This window comes from Bactrocera neohumeralis, chromosome 5 (genome assembly GCF_024586455.1).
Source record: "Bactrocera neohumeralis isolate Rockhampton chromosome 5, APGP_CSIRO_Bneo_wtdbg2-racon-allhic-juicebox.fasta_v2, whole genome shotgun sequence".
Lineage (NCBI taxonomy): Eukaryota > Metazoa > Arthropoda > Insecta > Diptera > Tephritidae > Bactrocera > Bactrocera neohumeralis.
In genome coordinates, this window is record NC_065922.1 from 65230846 (window position 1) to 65256548 (window position 25703).

The 25703-nt window shown below is 34.3% G+C and overlaps 1 protein-coding gene across 7 annotated transcripts in view; it reads right to left on the reverse strand.

The window, feature by feature from the left end:
- The window catches only part of LOC126760310 (fasciclin-2), a 274265-nt gene that overhangs the window by 63619 nt on the left and 184943 nt on the right, over window positions 1–25703 (reverse strand). For 4 of the 7 annotated variants that reach the window (XM_050475861.1, XM_050475859.1, XM_050475862.1 and 1 more), the window contains exons 3-4: window positions 4572–4746; window positions 2702–2755 (exon numbers count right to left, since the gene is read on the reverse strand). In XM_050475861.1, the coding sequence (XP_050331818.1) occupies window positions 2702–2755; window positions 4572–4746 (229 nt within the window). The remainder of the gene's footprint in view (window positions 1–2701; window positions 2756–4571; window positions 4747–25703) is intronic. The other 3 variants (XM_050475863.1, XM_050475860.1, XM_050475864.1) reach the window with 1 other exon arrangement.

Sequence of the window (25703 nt, forward strand, 5' to 3'; positions counted from 1 at the left end):
AATTGAACATCTCCAAAACATCGATTTATAACATTTTGACCGAACATTTGGGTTTACGAAAGGTGTGTGCACGGTTTGTTCCGCACAAATTGACTGACGAGCAAAAATTGCTCAGAATCCAACATTCGAAGGACATCATTAAAGAGATTATTTGACCAAAAATCACATTTTAAACATTAACCACTCCCCGTATTCACCTGATATGGCACCGTGCGACTTCTTCCTTTTCGGAAAAATGCATTTGCCCATGAAAGGAAAGCGTTATGCAGACGTAGAGGCCATTCAAAAGGCTTGCACCGGCATACTGGCAGCCACACCGGCCAACGAGCTAAAACACTTGTTCGACATGCTTTTGGAGCGTGCAAAAAGCTCTATAGAAGCGGTAGGATACTATTTTGAATAAAATAAATTGATTTTGCCGAAAAAACCATTTGTTCTGTTTTTTTTTCAAGTCCTGTTTACTTTGGAACACATCTTGTATTTTCACATATGATAAGGAATAATGATACTGAAATGATGGGAATCAGTTTGTTTAGCTTTGTATTTGTTTCATAATTAAGTTACGAGAGGCTAATGTGGTAGGACAATGAGTTACGCATAGACCAGTTTTGGTCTTTGCGATATCAGATAGAGTTCAGTTACTAGGTCCATGAGGAGTAGTCAGCCTTTAGGATACCTGTGCTTGACGCGAATTTCAACAGATTCTGTGGCCTCACTATCGATATCTTTATCCAGTGTTTCCACACTGTGGGGACCTCAGTTAATTACAGCGTAGTCTTGCCAATGCGGGAGTAGTGCACAAGAGATGCTCCATTGTTTCGCTGGTGCCTTGCTCTACACATTTCCTGCAGTCTTCGCGATCGTTCAACCCCATTCTGCGGGCGTGTGTCGCAATTACAGAGCGATACGTTTACATTATTGACTTTAGCAGTTTTTAGACTCTTTAGGTATAATATTTCTTTACGGTTGTAAATGCACAAAAATTTAATCTTTCTTTTGATAATCTTTATTCTTTCTATTTACATAAAAATTTTGTTAGAATATGTCATAAATGGTAAATATTAAGAAATAAAAAGTTCGTCTTTTATTTTATAAATAATGTGTAATGTGGCTTAACGCTAAGAAAATCATAAGTTATATTGTTTGTTTTTGTAATTTCATATTTTTGGCTGACTAAATAAAAGCAAGTTTTATTTTTTTTTTTTTTTTTTTGTAAAAATCAAATACTTAGAAGTTTTTAAAATATTTTTTTTTAGCCTTATAGCTATATACTTGCTTAAACATAGAGATTGAGTTAGAATATAAACTAAAATGCAATGCAAAACGAAGTAAATGTAAGCATAAAAATTAAGAAATGAAATTTTAGTTATTTCAATGCAAATTTTGGCAAACATTTCATATAAAATTTTCACTTAATAAATAAATGCTTATGTGCATATAAGTAAAATTACTTATGATGCTTAGAAATGTTTGACATTCGCATATGTAGTGTTAGTAAACTAATTCCACTGTGAATGTATTCGCCAAGGAGATTATCGCATAACTGTTGTAAGTGAATTGGAAATGAATTTGGCGAGCATGAATGAAAGACGAGGCACAAATGGCGAGTGATTGCGGTGAGCGGGAGCGAGTAGTACTTGTATGGCTAAATACGCACTTACGGGATTATAATTAATTATTATATTACTTGGAATGTACTTAATATTGTAGTGAAATGTATAAAGGTATTATTATTATTGAGTAGAGTTGAGTTTGAAGAAGTTAAGTATGCTAAAATTATTGTGGGAATGCTTAGTTGAATGGAAAATGTAAATAGTAATAAAATTTAGGCGCTAAAGCTGCTAGAATAATTTTTTGGTAATTTATTTCTTAAATAATGTTAATTATACGAACTACTTGAATTGAAGGCACTTAAACTTTATGTTTTTGGCGATAGTTTGTTTTTTAATAGACTGAAATATGTTTTAAAATAATGTGAAATAAAAAATTTAGTTTTTTAAAAAGTTGGTAAGGTAACAGTAGTTCAAACAACATGAAAAATTATGTTTAATATATATATATGTTTGTCATAAAAATGCATAAAAAACATATAAAACAAAAATCAACAATAAAATAACGGTACATTTTAGTTTGTAACTCAAAATTAACATAAAGAGAATGTCACGTGCAATGCTAACGAGCTAATCGTTACTAAAAACGCAACACAGCGTTGCTTTTACATTACGCTAGAAACTACAGTTTGTTTTAGTTACACTGGCGCTAGACTACGCATTTTAACGCATATATGCTTGTTATTCTTGCTTTTGTCGCTAGTCTATAACATTAATGAAGTCGTAAACTGTCTACAACGATAATTAGCTAAATTGGATAAATTTTTCGCAACATGTCATGTTAATGGCGTGCAAGCCAACAAAGTTGCATTAGTGGTTTGTGTGCGCGCTAAGAAAATGGAATTAGGGGCATGCCTCAGGTGACGGGTGCCGCTAAATATGAAAAACTATTTCATTTTGTTTCGCAAAAGTTGAGTTTTCTTATCGTTGAGTGAGAGTTAAGGTATGAAACTAAGTTGCTTGCTTCAAAAGGTGATACCGTAACAATAACAAAAAGAACTAAACATGACTCATACGTTTTAGGCACACAAACGTTAGCGTAAGGCGCACAATTTGCGGAGCGAAAGAGATAGTGAGTGTTGTACACTTACACAGCGGGTAATCTACGTCCTTTGGAATCATACAGTGGATAATAGTATTTGTTCCTAAATTTATAAAAAGATTGTAATAAGAGAATAAATAAATTAATAGCGCAAATTAAATATACAGAAATATAGATATATATTTTTTTTGTATAAATAAAATGTGTGTTTATTTTGTAAGCCTATACAAGTTTTTATAAATAATATTAAATTTAAATAATTTTTTTTTTAAAAGCGAGTACTTTGTATTGGAGCAATTAAAATAAATTGTGATTAAGAAAAAGCGGTAAGAAAATAAACCAGTAGCTGTTGGCAGATTTGGAAAATTTTTTTATATATTTTTATAAGTAGCCTAATAATTTTTTTTTTATTTAAGGGGTGAAAAATATTTTAATAAAAAAGCTTATTATTTTAATGTTTTTTATTAATTGCATTATCGCTAAGAATACTAGGGTAACAAATAAGTTATCAGCTTGGTGGAAAAATTGAATATTCTCCTAGAATAATGTTCTTTTTTTTATAAAATAGTTAAAAGTTTTGGAAATAATATTTTTTGTAGTATACAACGGTACCAAATAAGTTCTCGGCTTGGTGAAAAAGTTGAATCCTTTGAAGAACAATATTCTTATTTGTAAAATAGTTAAAAATTTGAGAAATAATATTTTTTTGTAGTATACAAGGGTAACAAAAAAGTTCTGGGCTTGGTGAAAAAGTAGAATATTCTCGTAGAACAATATTCTTATTTGTAAAATAGTTAAAAATTTGAGAAATAATATTTTTTTGTAGCATACAAGGGTAACAAAAAAGTTCTGGGATTGGTGAAAAAATTGAATTTTCTTATAGAACAATATTCTTATTTGTAAAATAATTAAAAATTTGAGAAATAATATTTTTTTGTAGCACACAAGGGTACCAAATAAGTTCTCGGCTTGGTGAAAAAGTTGAATCTTTTTGAAGAACAATATTCTTATATGTAAAATAGTTAAAAATTTGGAAAATAATATTTTTTTGTGTAGAACAAGGGTAACAAAAAATATTCTTATTTGTGAAGAACAATAATTATTTATAAAATAAAAGTTTGAGAAATAACATTTTTTTTGTATTATACAAAGGTAACAAAAAAGTTCTGGGCTTGGTGAAAAAATTGAATCTTCTCGTAGAATAATATTCTTATTTGTAAAATAGTTAAAAATTTGGAGAATAATATTTTTTTGTAGTATACAAGGGTAACAAAAAAGTTCTGGGCTTGGTGAAAAGGTGGAATATTCTCGTAGAATAATATTCTTACTTGTAAAACTCCTAACTTAGCACGAAATAATTGTTTGAAGCATACTGGGGTAGCAAATAAGTTATCAGTTAGGTGCAAAAATTTAATGTTCTCATAGAATTTATTGATATTTTAAATTACTCCATTTTTTCTGGTTTAATACTTATTTTTTTGGTTAATAGTGAGGCGTTTTTTTAGTGCCATCTTATGAACAAAACTTTATCTCAGTAAAACCTCTACTCATACCAGTTACGAGCTGAATATTTGCACCTAAATTATGCTCTGAAATAATTTTTTGATGTAATAGTTTTGTTTTTGGAAGAAGAGTTATAATACTTATGTACATATGTATATGTATATATCTAAAACAATTATTAGATCACTAGTTAATTACTTTTAGTCTTTATTTTACAATATTTACAGATCCGCATTTTACAAAAATTATTTAAGGGAAAGTTACATAATTGAAATATTTAAAGGGCTTTTTTAATGGATTTTATATCCTACACTAGTATACATTTCTTAAAGGATTCATGGAAAATATTTTTTCCAATATATAAAAATGATTTTCCAAAATACGGAATGTTATTATTCAATTTGTTTTGTACTTACGGTTTCGGCAGTATGGTATTGTTCAAATTGTCCTTCCATTGCAGATCGGATACCAAATTCGGATCGGGCACTATGGGTTTGCAGGTTAAAATCAATGATTTGCCAACTGGTTTGCGTTGCACACCTTGCATGGGGAAAATCTCCAATTTTGGTTCGATTTCAGCTAGTGTGAGATCTGGAATTGAAGGTGAGTAGAAAGTTAGTACAGGGTTTGTTGTCCATTCGAAATTTACGAAAATTGTAAATATTAATATATAGTATAATATATATTATATTTTCCATGAAAATATTTTCAACTTTCCCATATGTAATGAAATGTGTATGTGTATTATGTATTTTAATTTTTTAATTTTATTTTAATTTGAAAATTAAAGTAAATTAAAAATTGTTTCAAATCATTTCTAAAAGTTTTTGTTTTATTATTATTTGTTTTTTATTTTTATAAATTTCAAATTTGTTGTTAACCTTTTTAATTATTAAAAAAAAAATTAATTATTAAAAAAAAAAATTCAAAAACACATTTTTCGAAAAAAAAAAATTTTCAAATAATTTTTAAAATTTTTTATTATTTTTTTTTCCTCCATATGCAATGAAATATGCACATCCATCAGGTTGCAGTCAATAACTTTCAGCCACATTCATTATTATTTATTGCACCATTTCATGGCATCACGATTATCACTCACATGAAAACCACTTACTCGACCCATCAATTCACACATCGCGTTATAAAATATTTTTTATTTATTTTATTGTTTTACCACACCACCAACCGACAGCAGTGAGTGCCCTAAGCGACCCCCCATCGCCCGAACATATGTGCCGCGTTTCCAAAGCTTCGTATGCAGCACACGAAAAATAATTACTATATACATATGTCACACATGTATGCAATATATGTATGTATATTGGTGCATATATGTGTGTGAATTCCTTGCAGCAGACAGCGCCAGCAAATCGATTGCTTAATCAGAATCAAAATTAGGCTGCGCACAGAAGCGCCAAAAGCGCCAACGCTGCTGTTGTTTGAAACTGTCAGTGCTGCACGAATGCAGCAGCAACTTGTAATGGCATATGTGCCACGTAAAGTCAGCTTAAATGCCAGCAGCTGTCAAAATTGCGTTGAGGCGTGCAAAGTTTGTTCCAAAACTATGCTTGCTCCATTTTTGAAATATTATTGAATGCATGTTTTTGTATTTTACACACAAATTTTTGAGGTTTCATTTGACTTGTGAAAATGCAAGTACATGTGGTTCAAATATATATGGGCCAACGTACATATGTGTGTACGCCTATTTTTTGCTTTTAACATTCCGGAACATTTTTACGACCGCTGGAATGTTTCAATGAACTTGAATGGCCGCAGTGGCACAAACCCAGCTGTCGTTTTGTGGGTGTTATGGGAAAATCACTTAATAGTGAACAAAGAAGAAGTAATAAATTTAATTTTTTAACAATTTTATGCATTGCATTTCTATTTACAGTGCGTTACAGTAAAGCTACAGTCGGACGTAACCTCAAAAGAAGAAATTAAAATGTTTAACTTAATAAGCTTATAGAAGTAGATGCTTGTAAGTATGTACATATATACAAAGCTTTTTCTCAAATCATTTCTAAAATGTGTTAAAAAATATTTACTTCTATAATCTGTACAAATTTTCCTAGTTTTTTAGTTGCCAACCCTATGCTAAAGCGTTTTTTCTCAGCATAATTATAAAATATATGTAAATCGGCAAATTAAGAAAAATGCGGCATTAGAAACAAATCGATATACAATTTTTGGCTCAGATTTTTTTTTTTCATATTTGGCCACTACATTTTTGAACGCTTTTTAAGAGTAACAATAAATTTATACATAATCTCTAATACATAATCATAAAATCTAAATAAATCGAAAAAGCAGAAATACTTTTTAAAACACACAATTTTTTATATAAAAAAATTTTTTCTACGAAATCTTTAAGTCACAATTGAAAATATCTAATATATAGTTTAAATGAAAAATTGTTAACGAGAAATATAATATTGTATAATATTAATCGATATTTCACTTTTTTTATCAGAAAAAATAATTTTCTAAGAAATCTCTAGCTCACATTAGAAAAATTAAATTTTTGTTTTAAGCATTACATATTTATCGATATATTAATCAATTTATATATTTTTAGTTATTTAGAATATTTTTTTTATGAAATAGTTAGCTCACATGAGAAACATTAGTTTCAACGATAAATGTAATATTAATCGATTTATATATTTTTTTATCAAACATATTTTCTATGAAATCTTTAGCTCACATTACAGAATTTAAATTTTTACTTTAAACGATGAATATTTATCTATATATTAATCAATTTATATATTTTTTACTTAAACTATTTTTTTTTATGAAATCTTTAGCTCACATTAGAGAATATAAATTTTTACTGTAGACGATGAATATTTATCGATAGATATAATACTAATCGCTTTATGTATATGTTTTATCTAAAATATTTTTATTAAATCTTGAGTTTAGAATCAGAAAATATTCAAAATAAGTAACAGCAACTAATTGTTATCGATAAATATAGTTTTAAATAACTTTGTATTGACTTCGTTTATCATTGCATATTTTTGTTGACCTAAACGTAACTAGTTATTCCTAACTTTGCGTTACATTATAAATATTCCAAAATTGGTTCAAATGTTAAATTTAATTTTTCATCGATATTTTTAAACGATTATTTAAATCATCTTTTGTGTTGGTAATTCAACAGGCGATTTAAATAATATATGCTAATGTATTGCAGCTTTTACTGTACCTTCGCATATTTACAAATAATGCTAAAAGCAGAATTTGCGTGCTGCGCTTAACATGTGTCCATTGTGGCAACAACAGTCGAACGCCGATGCGTAAATGACATATTTGACAGCTGCTTGTGGCTTGACTGCCAAGTTGACGGGCGCAAACGACTCGAATAGTAACTGCATAAATGCTTACACATTCATATATTCAACACTTTTCTGTTTTTTCTGTTTCACCATCTGTTTGATACTCCATTCATATTCATTGCCTTATTTTTTTTATTTTCCGTTCATAATTGTTTTGATTAATTTTTCAACGCCTTTAATATTTTGTTTACTTTTCACACACTGCATTATTAGCGCTTGAGCTCACACCCACATTCACACATACACATACTTATTCAATTTACAGTGTTGCAATTTGACGCCCGCTGACGTTTGTTTGACGTACGGCAGCGCTATAGCCTTGCGCGTACTCGTTGCAGCTGTCAGTTGTTGCTGTCAAAATGGCAACAATATGCCAGTGAACTGTGCTAGCTTGCTGCTAGGCATATCATCGTATCATGCTGTAAGGGTGAATTGCATAATTAATGTTCGTTCGCTAATTGATAACTGTATTTTCGCGAACCTGCTGGTACTTATTATCTTTTGCTAAATAATGGGTCTGGCAGTGAACGAGGGCAAAACGAAATATCTCCTGTCATCAAACAAACAGTCGTCGCACTCGCGACTTGGCTCTCACGTCACTGTTGACAGTCATAACTTTGAAGTTGTAGATAATTTCGTCTATTTAGGAACCAGCATTAACACCACCAACAATGTCAGCCTGGAAATCCAACGCAGGATTGCTCTTGCCGTCCTGCTTTATGGTGCAGAGGCTTGGGCGATGACAACAACCGATGAGTCGACGTTACGAGTTTTCGAGAGAAAAATTCTGCGAAAGATTTATGGTCCTTTGCGAATTGACCACGACGAATATCGCATTCGATGGAACGATGAGCTGTACGATATATACGACGACATTGACATAGTTCTGCGAATTAAAAGACAGCGACTCCGCTGGCTAGGTCATGTTGTCCGGATGGATGAAAACACTCCAGCTCTGAAAGTATTCGACGCAGTACCCGCCGGGGGAAGCAGAGGAAGAGGAAGACCTCCACTCCGTTGGAAGGACCAAGTGGAGAAGGACCTGGCTTCGCTTGGAATATCCAATTGGCGCCACGTAGCGAAAAGAAGAAACGACTGGCGCGCTGTTGTTAACTCGGCTATAATCGCGTAAGCGGTGTCTACGCCAATTAAGAAGAAGAAGAAATAATTTATTCAGCAATAAACAATTTAACTCAACGACTACAGTTTCGAACATAAACTTTGACAGTTTTGCTAAATTATCGTTAGATATATTATAAATTCAATGCAAATGACATAAACAACAGCTGACGTTTGATAAATAGCTTTGCTGTTTGATTTCTTTGGAATTGAAACTTGCTAAGAGGAGATGCAATTTTAGAGTTTTCAAATGTCAAAGTAACAAATAGTTGGACTGAAATAATTACGATTTAGGTTAGTTTTTATTTTTGATATTTAAAATACTGGTGAGGAATATTATAATATAAGGTTAGGTGTCAAACTCTGTACTAGTTGTAATGTTTGTTGGTAGGTTGGTTGAAAAGCGAGGTGCAAGAGCGACACCTTGCAACCGACAGTACTGAGGCTATCATTATGCTTATTACGCCTCCTTGTTGGCAAGCACATTAAGCCATATCCAGCAACTCAGCGGATTTGGTAAAACATACTTTTTTCTGTCACAGCTGCCCAATCTCTCTTAGCTTGGAGCATTTGAAACGGTGGAGTATATCCCGTCTCATCCAGCGTATCATCATCTTCTGCCACGCTTTGCATTCCCCCGAAACGTCTTTTCCAATTTTCTGAAGGTGGAGTTGACCCTTACAATATCACTAGAAGCTTTTTGTATTGTCCAACATCAGCACTACTCTCACCCGTCCCAGCTGTTGACGGCCAACTCGTCTGTCTTTTGGTTTCCTTCTATTTTTTTATGACTAGGTACCTAAATGATATTACCTACTGTGAGTCTATTTGTTGCCTGCTTCCTAATCTAAAGCAGTGCGACTTAGTATTGGAGCCTTATCTGCCACTTGGCCACTTCCACCAGAAGGCGTATGGACTTAAAATATAAGGCAGAAACCCACTTGGCTAACAATTTCGGTCTGCGAGTCTAAATTGTAGTTATTTAGTTTGAAACTACTTTCTGTGCGTAGATTACTACAGGAGAATCCCTCTCCTGTACTATTTTATACTTTGCTGAATCGGTGAATATGAAAATTACGACGATGGAAATGCTGATTAAAGAACAATTGATTATATTCTTCTCCACTGTGGAATATAAACGTTGTGTTGAAGTTTAGTACTCATGCATCTTCTTTCCTCAGTCGCAGTACGAATTTAGATCGAGTTCATTAACAAGAGCGAGTATGACACTGACCGTAAGCATTGCCTCATACTTCACATGCATATGGATTAGTTAGATATCGAGAATAACCTCCAGAGCCTTTGTTGATGTAGTTTTCATAGCGCGCTTAATCCTCAGCAAGCTGACCCGCTGCACCTGTTCCTAAGCAACTTTTTCTATAATGTCACACCATATGTGGCAAACATTTTTTCTGAAAAAATAGGGAATTTGACTTATTTGTATCAATTGAGAGACGCAATTGATTCTTTTAATCGAAAATTATTACTTTATTTAAAAATTTTGAAATATTTCTCTCAAATTCTGAAAATAACAAATAGACTCAGTTTCAATTTGACCTTGATATATCAACATCAAAGTGAGCTGATTGGAGAGATTGTGAACAAAATATGTGGTTCAGAATAGAAAACTAAGAAGAGTTAGGTTAGATTTAGATAATTGTTTTGAATTCGTTGATTGTGGTCTAAAAGCAAATGTGTGATCTTTACACACCGTTGTCTTTTTCGGTTACAATAACAACATTCTTGATCAATCTTGTGTCTTTTTCTGAAGTGAGAAGTCTGCGCTATATTTTTTGGAGCTGTATCGTGGTATATTTCAATTCACTTAGATTTCTGTCTTGACATGTTACATAACTTTGTCATTAAGCAAAATAGATATATGTACATACCCAATCTCTTCTGTTCAATAATTTATATACCCAGAGATAGTAAGAGGTCAATTCCACAAGACGCATGCGGCGTGGTGCAATAAATCCTCAATCTACATATCAAAATTTAATCAAGTGAAATTTACGATACCAAGCAAATTACAACTCTCCAGACAGCTTGTCTAATTTGACAGTTAGACGCACGCAAATTGGGCAACACTATTACACCGCTGAGAGTTGTGAGTAAACAATAAAATACAATTTTGTTGGCAAGCATTGTGGCAAAATAAGCAGCTGGTGGCGGAAATAAACACGAAAAGTATAGAATAAGAACTTGCTAATAAAAGCCTAAGCAAAAGCGCAGTGCAGCGAGTAGAAAGAACGGCGAAGAGTTGTCTTTGGATTGATACGCGGTGCCAGGGTGTGGGTAGCATAGTATACACGCTGCCAGTACATTGGCGATAAAGTGGGTGGCGCTCATAAAACTACAACCCAAATTGTGCGTGTGTGCAACATTTTGCGACAATACAATACGTTTTATAGCTGAGTGGTAGCACACAAAAAAATCGTCTAGTGTCTCGTTACTTTTGCCTTTGACCTTAATGTAATGCTTGCTACGTTTATTTCCACTTTTCGTTTTTCCAACAGTCAAACCGCTGCCGCTGTGGCAAGCTTATTACCACATTATGTCGCCAATCTCATTGTTGTGTGCGCTATAAAAACAGTAGTGGCGAGCTTTTGATTGCCGCAAAGGCGCAGTACAAAATGGAATGCACAGAAAATGCCAAATTCGAATGGCAGACGGAACCGAAAGTAAGCGAAGACAGCAGCATATCTACATAAAAACAATAATGCTGGCGCAATGACATTGGTAATGGCGACAAATGCGTTGACAGCATGCTGTCGCCGCGACAACTATGTATGCTGTAAGTTGGGCGCAGACAAAACCGTTAACAGCGCGGGCGACTGTCAAAATACAACACTGCGTCGGGAGAGTGTGCGAAAGTGCATGCAGCGGCGCAACATAAAAGCAAAAACAATGTAAATAAATTTACTTGGCTTAATTAAATGAAATTTTCGTTGCAAATAAAATTGTGCAAAAAAAAACAAGAAATGAACATAAACACATTGCAGGCATAATGCAACTTTGTACGGTAAATAAATGTTTTTGTTTTGCGCTTTTCAATAAACACACAAAGTAAGGCAGTAGAAAATAAAGCAAGTAACATGTAAAAGTTTTAAAACGTGAACTTGCAGGGTTGCATACGCGCACAAATGAGCGGCAAAAGTTGCGGCGCAGCGAAAGCGCGCGCGCACTGCTTGCCAACACTATTAAATCACGCCATAAGTAAGCTTTTACGTGCCGCAAAAAAAAAAAAACAAACAAAAAAACAATTCAGGCACAACAAAGTTGCAAGCGTGTGGCGGTACAAAGAAGTAGTCGCATTAATTTCAGCTTTAATAAATTTTACCACAGTGCAAAAAAAAAGTTTGGCAGAAAATAGCAAAAACAAATATGTAACAGGAAATAATGTTAACTTCGCTTGCAACGAAAATATAATACCATTCACAAAAAAAACAAAAAATCCATACAAGAACTTGATTTCGATTGTTCAGTTTGTAAGGCAGCTATATGCTGTTGTCTTGGACAATAATTCACCCCAAATTTCGAGATGATATCTCAACAAATAAAAACGTTTTGCATACAAGAACTTGATTATGATCGACCAGCTTGTATGGCAGCTATATCCTAAAGTGGTCTTATCTGAGCAATTTTTTCGAAGATTATGGCGTTCGCTTGGATAATAATCCATACCAAATTTCGTTAAAATATTTGGTAAAATGGAAAAGTTGTCCAAACAAGGACATGATTATGATAGTTCAGTTTGTATGGCAGCTCTATGCTATAGTGGCGCGATGTCAGTGGTTTTGACAAATGCGCAATTGCTTAGAGAGAAAAGGACGCCATGCTGATCATTTATATATTTTCTTTATAGGGTCTTCCACATTTTCCTGAAAGTAGGTAGCAAACTCATTACATACTGTTCAGGGTATAAAAATGATAATAAAAAACGTGTTCAAAATAAACTAAAATAATATAAAGTGCCGGCAAAGTAGTAACAAACGCGCCAGAGTTTGAGTTTAATATGCAGCGCATGCTGCGTGGCAGCAAAAGGCCAGCGCGAGGCAAACATTGTCGGCCGACGTTGATGCGCGGCGCACAGACTGTGGGGTCAAACTTCATAAATTGCAGGCCGTGCTACTGTAAGCTATGCTGCTTCTTCTTTTATTTTAGATTTTTACACGCCACTATTACGCGGCCGCAAGCAGCGCTTGTTGGCAGCTTTTGTGGCTGCATTTCGTTTTTGTGCCGCGCCGCGTCGCGTCGCTGATGCGCCTTATTGCCGTTAGATGCTTACTTACTTATATGATTTTTTTTGCGTTGCTTTTTGCACATAAAATTTTAAAATTTTTTTTCTTGAAATTTCAAATAAGCTTGCTGCCACCGGCGCTGGCAAACACTGACTATTGCAATGTGGTTTTCAAGCTGTGTGCAATTACTCCATTTCTTCTACTTTTTGCGCCATTTCAATTTTTTTTATGTGGCAGCTTTTTCAAATGCACTTTGCTGCCTTTTATTTCAATGTCTGGATTAAACTGTGTTCTGCACGTCATAATTTAACCGTTATATGCAGCAAATTTGTGGTGCATGTGTGGTTTTTAGCGAGCGCTTTTTATTTTCGGTGAAAACTAGAAAGTGCACGAGCATTTACATTTGTACATAGGTCAGTGGTTTTGCAGACTTCTCTTTTAGTAAAAAAATAGAATAATAATAGTAATAATTTAAGCGGCTTAATTTGATAAGCGCGTGCAAATATGCAGTGAGAGTTTGTGGCGGAAGTTAGTGCTGGCATTTGTATGTCAGCTGCAATTATTTAGATAAAGCTCGAGAGTGGAAATTTAAAATTTGGTTGAAAATTTATTTGCCGTCATGCGTTTGTTTTAAGTTTTTAAAAGTATAAACTTTTTAGAAAGACATTAAATAGACTATAAATTTATTATTTAGTCTTTATATACATATATAAATCTTCTGACCGTGTGTTTGTAATTGAACTGCTCCTAAACGGCTGGACCGATTTTGATGAAATTTTTTGTGTGTGTTTAAGGAGATTCGAGAATGGTTTAGATTCACAATTTGGTCCACTGGAAAATTTTTTTTAAATTAATTTTTCATTTGTAATTAATTGCTAATTTTGGAATGTTTTACATTGGATCCGATAGATTGCGCTACCATCGCAGTATCCAATATTCAAACCTCAAATTGGCGTAAACGTGCAACAAACAAAACGATGCCAAAGTAAAAGGCGACATCTGTAGACAAGTTTTCATAATGTGGACAGGTTGTTCTTTCTTACTTAAGTAATAAATTGATTCAATATATATATGTATATAAAAGAAAGTTGTGTTAGTTACACCATTTATAACTGAAGAACGGCTAAACCTATTTGGCTGAAAATTGGTGGAGAGGTAGCTTAGAACCAGGGTAAGGACATAGGATACATTTTATCTCTTTATGTCATATTTTAATACAACTCATAAATACAAAAATTATATTTAAATCATAAGCATTTGTTCAAAATTTATGTTTGTAGGAATCATTTGAATATATGCGTACAATTTTAAACAGAGTCTTCTCAAAAATAATAAAATTGCTAAATATTTGGAATAGAAGAAAAGAACTGCAACCAAATACGCAGTGAAATAGATTATAACTGGCTCAGTAATCAGTCCTTGCATCCCAAAAGACTGAAATTATAACCCTTCCAGCTGACTTTTTCGTCTTTCCACGCCTGAGAACCGGTTCATCATGTGCAGTCCACTAGAATGACTGTCGATTGGACTTCAGTGGGAAATGATGGAATTATGTTTCTATTGTCACACACCGACGCAGAGCACTCAAGCACTTCTCAGAATCAGTTATTCTTTGTTTTTGTTGGATTGTGAACTTGCGAGGCACCCACTTTGCACAGAGCTTTCGCCTCTTTAAGCTTAGCAAATATCTTTTCAACGGTAGATTTCCCTGAGCCCAAATTCAACAGTATTTTCCCCAAAAAGCAATGCTTTATTAACACTCGAAATGCCTTATGATCCATTTTTTTTTAAAACTAACACAAGTTGCTACATAAAAATGCTATATCTCATTGACTAATAGCTATAATCTAACTAATAGAAATCATATAGGTGGTAGTAGTAGCATTATCTATGTAGGAGCGTGGACGGCTCCTCAAGTATATTATAAAAATTATTGAAAAAATATGTTTTTTTATTTTGAATATTAAAAATATATATACTTTAATTTTTTATTATTATTTTTATTAAATTATTTAATTTTTTTAAATAAAAAATATATCTGTACATATATATTACAATATTACTTAAAAATTCACTATATTTTTTAATAAATTTAATATTTAACCTAATTTCATGGCAACTTGTTACATGTGTGTATACTTCAACAAACATTTTGTAGGGCGTTTGCTTGCCATTCTTTAGTACATGTGTTTAATCCAACTGTTTATGTCTGTTATTAATTTTTTAACAGTTGGCAACCACATTTATAATATTTTTATGTTGACTATTCTAAGTTTTGACGTTGATAATCATATCACGATCTTTGAAAAAATTGTAATATTAAATAGTTATAATTGTAATAACAGATGGCAACCCTATTAAAATTTAAGAGACGTCTTTGCAACCTTCTAAACTCTCAAATTTCTTCATCTTTTTAAAGAGAAAGAGTCATGAAAACTGTCGAAAAAGAGTTGAGCTGACTACTGACAAGTTGGTAGACTTATATCATCCCCAAAAAGTGAAGCATCCTAACAGGAACTCTGTTAGTTGTTGAGAGGCCTCTCTGAATATTATGATGGACGGTAATCCGCTTTAGACCAACGAAAAACTGGTGAGTTGGAAATGAGTTGTTCTAAAGGGGTTACATGGGTTTATATATTTTTCCGTAGTTCCTAGGTGGAACATAGGGCCTCAACGGGTTTACGGGTTTCTAAAAATCCAATTTTTTATTCTACAATACTTCTAAAATATAAAATATTCTACAACACTTCTAGAATACTGTCCTAAATTATTTCATTCGAGTAATAGTTTCGGAGATACAGTCTTGAGAATTTGTGCGCTCGAGGCTAGCTAGGCTAAGTGCGCCGTCTTTAAACGCGTTTTTCCCGAAACTGTGTTTTTATAGTCGGTTGGCAAGATTTCTTGAGAACTACTCAACCGATCTTTATGCAATTTTACACAAGTCTTTGAGATAAAATTCTTAAAGATTTGGATGAAAGATTTTTTTCTTCGATTACAGCTATTTGAGAAAATCAATGTCGCGAAATTTTCATTTTTTGTAAAAATGTCTGTCAAAAATCTGATTTTCAGTTTTTTTTTACTTCGTACAAGTTCTAAGTTAAGGTTTTAACTAAAACACGTATTTTTTCACTTTAGATGATCCTGTAAGGAGTTAACCGGCCAACGTGGGCGTATCTTTCTTCCGAGGGGTCACCGGAAAAGGCGTCGCAATGGCGGAGTTTAAAATATTTGTTTCCAAAAATTTCAGAATTTCATTGTTAAGAGTGTATGTTTGTAACAATAAAAAATTGTAATAAAATATTTCAATTTTTATAAAGGAAAAAAAATTAAGGAAACGCTGTTTTTTACCCGAAGAAACCCATGTAATGCCTAAAGTCAAGTAGATGGATTTATTTATCTATAGTAAAGTATTCGACGGAATCTTCGCTCTTTGAGCAAGTTGACTCAAAAGTACCGCATTTCGGAGTATACTATACAGCAACTCAAGAAGATCTAGTAAGTGCTTTAGATGTCTCAGTTTATACGTGATACTCTTAATATTTCTAAGTCTTGGTTCACTTTTGACTAATAACTAATAAGTGAGGAAGAATGGTAGATTAGTATATACTAGAAATTTGAATTCCTAAAGGCCAATAAATTTCTTAGACAGTAAGCTCACGATGTCCTACTATTCGTTGACTTTTTTATAATTTTTGGCTATTACACTAGATAAGTATGAACAATTTTTGAATTAATTCTTCATCATACAACTTATTTATAAATTTCTAAGCTTTTACTTTGCAATTTTGTCCATTTTCGAACTGAACACTTTTAAATTCGTCTTTGTCAAAACTTCCATAAATTCACTTGCGTAAATAACTACCTTCTTTGAGGCCATATTTTACACTCTTCCCTTTGTACTAACATAACCTCACTACATATAGTACACTATTATATTTACGGTTACTCAAACTGCAGAAAAATCGTCGAAAATAACCCGTCAAAGTAAAAATGTAATAAATTATCAACTAGCTATTGCTTTTCTAATTACGCTGCGCGCGTTTATCATTGACTTGTCAAAGCGTTGCCAGAAAAAACACAAAAACAAACACAAAACTAAGCTGCCAAGTGGAAGTAGAAAATAATAGTTTCGGAAAAAATCGTATCGGCGAACTGGGCAAACTTTTAGACGAGCATGCGGCACAGCGGCAACAGCTCGCGTTGAAGGGACGACGACCAACGGTAGCGCTGGCGTAAGCGAGTAAAAGCTTGCTGCGACAGCCGAACTGCCATAAATTAGAAACGTGCGCAGCTGCGCTCTCATTTAGCTTTGAACTTGAATTTGGGTCATGGGAACGTAATTAGAAACTACAAAAAGGAATTAAGCGAATAAAAAGCGTTAAAAGAAAGTGAAAATTTGAAAGCGTTGAGCAAATGTAGCGTGATGAGAAGTTGGAAAATTGTTGATGCGCTGCGACTATATGCTTCGCAGCGAGCGTTTGAGTGTGTTGGCGCCGTTTTAAACACTTCATCAGCGGCTCAAAAGGCATAACTAACGCGCAGTGCTGCATAGAACTGCTTAAAGAATACGAAAATAATCGCCAAAGAACGGTTTTTTATGCTCTCTTATTTTTTTAAATATTAATTAATAATGTGTTCGTTAGGTTTGTAAGGCAATGACAAGCCTCCCTTAATTACCGCAATTAAGCAGCTAGTCTTTAAATGTTAATTATTTTCATGCTAAGCTGGCGTCCGGTCTCACAATATAATTCAATAATTCATTATAAAAAAACTGCGCCTTTGCTGCGGAAAGTTGGAAAAAATTGTGTTTGAAATAAATTTCTTTAAGCAAAGCATCATAAAGTTTTAAGCGCCTGTAATAAGTTGAGAGTGCCACACTCAGCGCTGGCACTTCACTATCGTGCCTTCCTGCCTTTGCGCGCGTATGTGTGGGTGAAAATTTTTACTATTGGGCTTTTATTGTTGTTGTTGCAAACTTTATGGATTAGAGTTTGCGCCAACTGCAGTACTTTCAATTTTTGCTTTGCCATCAGGCTTCTATATGCTTCCTTCCTTCGCCCCTTTTTTTGCTGCATGCTGACTTTTTTATGAGTGTGCGCTTTGTTGGAAAAAAATGTTGAAAAATAATCTGAAAAATCGTAAAGTGCCATCTCGGTAGTGGCCTTTGAGTTTTATTTGCCGCCGTGAACATTTCTATAAAGGGTGCTGTTGTTAGAGAGGGTGTACATATTGGAGTTTTAACACATAATTTAATAATTTTAAAATTTTTATAAAAAAAGTGTAGCCTACTAAAGATCTATATTAAGACATAATCTTTTAATAAAAAGAACTACTAAGAAAACAGCTGCAGGAGTTTGTATATCCTAACGGGTTTTACGGATGAAAATGAAAGCTCTATAAACTCGTGTACTATAGAAAAATATATTTAGTAATTTGGATGACTTGATTTGATTTGATAAATGCCAATTAAAGTTCTTTAAAAGTCGTGTATCCCCTAAAGTAGTTGTTTGATAGTTTAGGTCATTTGAGTGCTTTTAAAAAATGAAAATGAAAGCTCGTGCAACCAAGCCAGTTATATTCAGTAGTTTGTGTTATTTAAAAATTGTTTAAGAAATGAAAAGTAAAGCTTCGTAAACTCAAATGTTCAAAAATAAAGCTAAAATTTTCTCGAAGAGCTTTTGAACACGTATTTCAATTAATAACATTCATGTTTTCCTAAGGTTCCTTACAATTTTTGGAGCAATAAATTGTTTTGTGTTTGGTCTTCAATATTAGACGCCAAGCTTAGTATGACAATGTTTTATATGAGAAAATTCAAGTATACCTATTTATTTTAATTTATTTTTGAAAAGTGAAAATGAAAGCTCTGTAACTCTAGTGTTCGAAAATAAAGTTTAAGTTATAAATTCCAAAGAAAAGCTTTCATATAATTCCGAAGAGCTTTTGAGAAATAATTTCACTAACTATCTCCACCAATGCTTTGCTTTCTTAAGCTTAAGCTTAAGTTTAAAATATAAATCCCTAAGGAAAGCTTTCATATATTACCGAACAGCTTTTGAACATGAATTTAACTAAATATCATCCTCTAATCCTTAGCTTTCCTAAGCTTCCATAAATTTTTAAACAACAGTTTCATTTGTTTTTTGGTCCCAATTTCAGCGCTTATAGCTTTGTTGTATAATTTGTTATTTGAAAATATTTTATTATATTTTTTAAACGAAAATAATTCTAAATTTAAATCTAATTTTAAAGTGTTTTATTAAAAAAGCTTTTAAGTCGGAAAAGACTGTGGCTTAGACTTCCACTAAACTCAGGTTTTACAGTGAATTTTAACACGAATTCCGCACTTATCATTAATTGCCAAGCTGCCATAAAGCCAAAAGCTACAGTTCAAATTGAACTTTAAGCTTTTGTGGATTCAGAGATTTTTCACATTTTAACCAGTTGTCTTTATAAATATAGAAATATATTATATATACATTACTCAGAGATGTTTCAAAATCGTTACCGTATGAATTAAGTACAAATCGTTTTATTTTGGTTTTACTTTATCATTGGTACTCTAAAAAACACCCTCTATATACATACACATTATATATTCATTTATATGTAGTATAGCTAGGTTCACCTGTGGGCGCTCACCTTTACCACTATCAACACCAAAAGCACTCACTTTTGTAGTGGTCACTAGAAGCGAACTACCAATTTAATGGTGTGCAGAGAGGGCTAACGGTGCACTGTCACAGCGTTACGAGCGGAGTTCATGAGTTGCACATACAAACAAACGGCGTATGTTGCCGTCAAAGGCACAAAAAATACGTTAAAGAATCAAAGTGCGACTAAAGCTTTCTCATTTTTTACCTAAAACTTTGCAGTTGAAGTTGATAACTTTGCCGGTTTTTGGGCTTTACATTGCCCTACTGCACACATTTATACGTACTGCATATATTATTAGTGCGCTTTGATGCCTTTGTGGCGTTACAGACGTCAGTAGTGATAGTGGTAGACGCCTTTGTGCTTTAAATACAACGTTTTTTCGTGCTATTTTTGGTTTTACCAAAACGTTGCCGTATTTTAGGCGCAATACCGGAAGCGCCACAACAGCTAAAACCAACTGCCAAAGCGCTCACGACTATGTCTGTATTAGCTACAAAGGCACTAGATTTCAAAAACTGACAGCAAGTAAGCGGTAAATGAGTGCACGAAAATGAAAATGGAAAAGTTGCGAAATATTCGCAGTATTTGCTTTGCTGCCGCATTGATTTTGTGGTTGCCCAGTAAGGCCTACCGATGCTTTGTGTTGGCTGAAGTGCGCCTATTAGGGAGGTGTATGAAAGGCATGTTTTTCTTGGGATTCAGTGTTAGTCAAAGGATATCAGCGAGAGTTAGCAATTCAGCTTACCTGGTTTTGTTGGAACAACAGCCAATGGATTCAATGTCGATTTAAGTCAAAAGTGTTGCTGAAAAGGTGCAAATGCTTTCGATCTGAGCAGATTAAGTCAACAGAGTTTACATGTCTGTAGAGTGGCGTATAAGACTCCAAGGCACCAGAAGTCACTACAGTGTGATTAATTCGTTGTAAAACTTCAGCCTTAAAACAATGTAGCTTTTAAAACAGGAACCCTAGTTGCTACAGAGTAAATGACCGAGCAGTGTTAGAAAGATAAGCTTAATGATTGGTTTCTTGTGGAGCCTGTTCAACTGAGTATGTTGGGGTTAATTATAGAAGTTGCTATGGTTTATACCGAGTAACTTTGATATAATTACTTGATTCGAAAAAGGTTATTGGAGCATTTGTATTCTACTTATACTAGGTAACCGAATCCACGTTTCGAAACTAACATTGTTGGGAAAAGAGTTCGCGCAAAATAAGCCTTTGGCTCAAAGATTTAAGGTTTGATATGCAAGACCTCTATGAAGAAACAAAAAAACATTTCCAAAACTACCGATCACTATGTAAGAGACTTACATGATTAAATTGCATTCGTAAAATGTTAAAACCTATAACATTCTTCTTCTTATTTTTATAGCTAGAGATCGTTTGAAATGGCGCGGGAACCTCTTTGTATCACATACAGCGCCTACCAATACGATGACGTGATTTTGACCGAACAGCCTGTAATAGCAGGTGAGTTGCGAAATAAGTTAAAACGAATAAGCGATACTCGACAATGAATGGCAGGAGTGGAGGATGTGGATCCGTTCAAGCTCCGATGACTGTGGCGAATCGACATCGCCTCATAGAAATACGTCTACCCCTCAACATAATGCATGATGAACAATAAAAATCCAGGCGCGTCGGACCACAATGAACGGCTTCTTAGTCAGCCCCTTTGGGTTCTGGTCAAGGAGTGTGCATTGGACGCAGGAGGTGAGTCCGTATTTTCCGGGACTTGTAAAGCGAATGACAGATATCACGGAACTGGGGTGGGGCAATATACCCGAGGGTACACCTGGTACTGTCTATTTCTTCTCTCGAAACACGGTCGTCTCAGATGAGACCAATTTAATTATGAATAAAATTGTCGCTCGTTGGTTCAGTAAAAAAACGCAATTGTATCCCCAAAAAGTGAAAGTTTTGTGCGGATTGTGGATGGGGCCATCATCAGGCCTTATTTCTGTCGAATACTTATAATGTAATTTGTAAATGAAGTTGCCGTGGTTTTTATTGAAAGAGACAGTAGTGTGCCTAGCTATGCACAACGAACCGAGGTTTGAAATATAATTATTACTGATTAAACAAAGCGGAAGCGGAAGTGCTAAGTTCAAGGCATGCTGTTCAACTGATGAAATTGAATATTTCAAGGATAAATTAAACGCGAAGTATTTTCGGAGTATATCTAATAATTTTTAAGCTGCCATTTATTGTTACAGCATAATTTAGGCTCTTAAAAGCTCAAAAGCTTCAAAAAAGCTTTGATGAAAAGCAACTTGAGCTTTAAGTAGCTTAACAAAAAGCTTATAAGCATTAATTGAATGACTGATCATGATTTACGCTTGGTCATTACTAAAGTCTTCAGCATCTTTTACATTTTTAGCAACAAATACAAGGCAATAAACTTTGTTGAAATTGACTTCATTATTATTTGTGCGGATATCAAGTCTATGACCTCGGTATTTTCAGTTGACTTTGTCATCAACGCTTGACCCACAAAAAAATTACAAAAATAAACAAAATAATACACATAATTCTCCGCACTCTCCCTCCGCTCAAAACCATCTTTATTAGCTACTATTTGCAACTCAAGTAAATGCTTGGAGTGCGCATGGAATGCTTGTTGGCTCTGGACGCACCAGCTCTGCAGGGCAACCGCGCACAGCATGCTGCGCCTAGTGTACATAGCAGTAAATTTCAGTGTCGCATTCGCTGTCGTAATGAATGTCAAAGCCTGTGACTTGACATTTACGATTATGACAATGACAACAACGATGTCGTTATACTTGCCACAGCGCGACGTAACGCACTCGGCAGAGCGCTATACCGCCTCAATTGCTGCAACTCTGCTGTGTTGCCTGTTGTTGTTGTCGCTGCGGTTGTTATGCAGCGTAATGACTGAACGGCCGGTACGACAGAGAACACTGCTGAGCGACTGGCTGTTGGTATATTTTCTTTTTGTAATTTAATTTTTATATTTAGTATTTACCGAGTTGTTTATTTGTGTTTGCAACGCTGGCGAAAGTTGCAATTAATATTAATTTAAATTAATGCAAGTAGAATTTTACGATAATGACTCAGCGCTTGCAACGGTTGCAGAAGCGAAGCTGTACGGTGGCGAGCGCAGCGGTGTATAAACCGCAAGGAGTGGATAAGCGCGACGGAGAGAGCGCGTTAGCGGAAGTTAAGTTCTTTTTAATTAATGTGATAAAGTTTGTAAATGTTGTTTGGCGCTTAAGTATAATGCTGTGCAAAGAGAGGCAGCTACGAGCCGCGACGCAGACTGGCGCTTTAATTGTGGCTGGAAAGTGTAATATCCCTCTTAATTCATGTTAAATTTGAACGCTTAAATTTTATGGCTGCTGCGCTCATTTGCATGCGACTGTACTTTGCCTGAGAGATAGTGACAATCACTACATTGAACGGCTAAGGGGTAAGCACTTTTTTTCGGGAACTATTCTGGGAAGTGGACAACTGAGTAATGCTAATATAAAGTAAGATACGGAGTTTTGTGCACGAAAATTTTTAATAGACGAACCTGTTGAAAGTATTATGTACCTATGTTTGTGAAAGTCAGTTCTACGATACAGAACTAGACTCATATTTTCATCAAGTGACAGACTTTTAACTCGATTATTTTGCGTTTCATAAAAATTATTCGAGGAATGCTTTCGACCACTTGGACAACAAAAGATGGAAAGAGAGTTTGAAAGGTATAGCACAAATTAACGAGAATTTTAATTCTCGTAAACCCATTTATCTACCCAAGCTAACTAGCCAAGTTCACTGGCAAGTGATTGGCGCATAACACTACTACTATCTCTCTATAAGTCTGGAGTTAAACATGTTTTCATCTTTTCAATAAAAACGAATACACACAAAATCATTTTTATTGTCCAGTAATCTATAATATGTTGGACCAAAGGCGAAATAAGACCGTCGCATTATATAAATGAACTCTAGTTGTACTCCGGCATTTTAACTATTTTAACTCGGCTATAATCGCGTAAGCGGTGTCTACGCCAATTAAGAAGAAGAAGTTGTAATCCGAGTGTGTTGCCCTTATCAGGCGATTGATTCTATTGTTGGCTGGTATGGTTCATATAGATATATTAGCGAATAAAGTTGAAGTGATATAATTTATGATCCAAAATGTCATGCTTTTGGGGCAAGAACATAATGATATTCAAATAAAAAGAAGAGACTTTGAAGACTATGAAGTTGCGCTGAGCTTTCACTACTGAGTCAAAGCTTTTCGGGCGTTACGTAAAGTCTGGATTTGCTGTTCCGATAAATATCAAAATGTAAGCTTTTATCAGAGAAGTGTGATTTTGAAGAATGCTTTGAATGTGCTCAACGTAAATCTTCTAAAATCGAGCACTTATAGCACTTAAGAGAGGGATAACTTTGTAAGTTAAGTAATTTAAGCGATGGATAGCTTAGTAAGTAAATAGTTGCTAGTAAAAGCTTATAATGTATTCTTCTTCACTGTGGTCACAGTTTCAATGTGTTAAATATTTGATGCCATAAAAATAATATTAATATAAATATATATATATGTATATACGAATAAATATCACACATATCTTTTTAAGCTTTAAGCTTACTAGTAAAACACCATAAAAGCAGTAAAAATAAATAAATTGTTCAACCGTTACCATAACCGTCACCATAACCGCAAAATGATCACAATTTCTCTTGCCATCAGCATTATTTATTTTATGTGACTTCATGTATTTGCAGTTATTTACTGCCAGCGTTGCCACATAATTATGGTATGTAGTAAAAAGTGACAGACCATTTCAACTATTATTCCTCATTCAACACGACAGCGCAGTAATAATTTAATACGCACTACAGTCAATATGTTCATAATTTGAACAATACTGCTGAGCGTATTGCTAGATGTTTGCGCACGAGTGTGCGTTTGATTCTGCTGAAACTGTTATCCTTATGGCTGATTGGTTGAGTAGGGTCATCAAAATGAATTGAAATGAAAATGTAGTTAATGTGCTAGCGAACGCGGCAGGCAATATAACAAACCTCAAGCACAACAACAAAAAACAACACGAGAACAATAAACGCAAAACAATAATATTATGCATGAGCTTAACAGTACGCATGGTTGCATCAACTATGCAAAGTGCTACACAATGACGGCGTTGTCTGCTAGCTGCTATTTACGCGTCAGCCAATCGGACCAATTGAGGCGGAAGAGAATTGCTGAGAATCGAGAGCGAATAAAGGCATTTGCCATACATATTGCAGCCTGTATTCAAATTAGTTTGATATGAGGAGTGCGAGGGAGTGCTACTCGTGGCGGGAGTGATATTTAACCATGCGGCTTTGCTGCAGGAAATCGCAAGAATTGTGGCAAATTTGCATAACATATTTGCATTTTATACTATAAATTTGCTCAATAATACTGTGAGTCACAACTAGATAAATCTTTACAAATCAATAGGCTCTAAGAAGACTGAGTTAACAGACAGAAAATACTTATACTAGTATAGGACATTCGAGTTGTGAGTATGCAGCCAGGTCTAAGGTGATTAAACTATAAAAATTATGTAAGCATAAATAATAAGCTATGTAATAACGGTGTATAAACTGAGGTCTATGCCATTAGCAGATGTACAGATAATATTTTAGAGAAAAACTATTACGGGAAATGTACTGCCATCTTCGGTGATAGTCAGGCGGATCTTAAGGTGCGTTGAAATGAAATCAATCAATCAAGAATCAAATCAACAATGCTACTTGAGTGCTTAAAAACTCTTAACAGTGTCACTACGAAAAATAACTTGTATTATCATAGATTCCAGGGCTTAGAGACTTGTATGCAGTAGGCCTGTAACACGGCTCCGGCACTGATTTTGTTTTTAATTTCCCTAACGTTAGATCGCCGTCGGAAGAACAACAAAGCGGCAGGGGCCGATGAATTGCCGGCCGGTGAAGAACTGATAAGGAGCGTGCATCAGCTTCTTTGTAAAATATAGTCGGAGGAAAGCATACCAACCGATTGGAATTTAAGTGTGCTCTGCCCAATCAACAAAAAGGGAGACCCCACCACCAACTACCGTAGGATAAGTTTCCCAAACATCGCATATAAGGTTCTGTGTGAAAGATTAAAGCCCACCCTCAACAAACTGATTGGACCTTATCAGTATGGCTTTAGGTCTG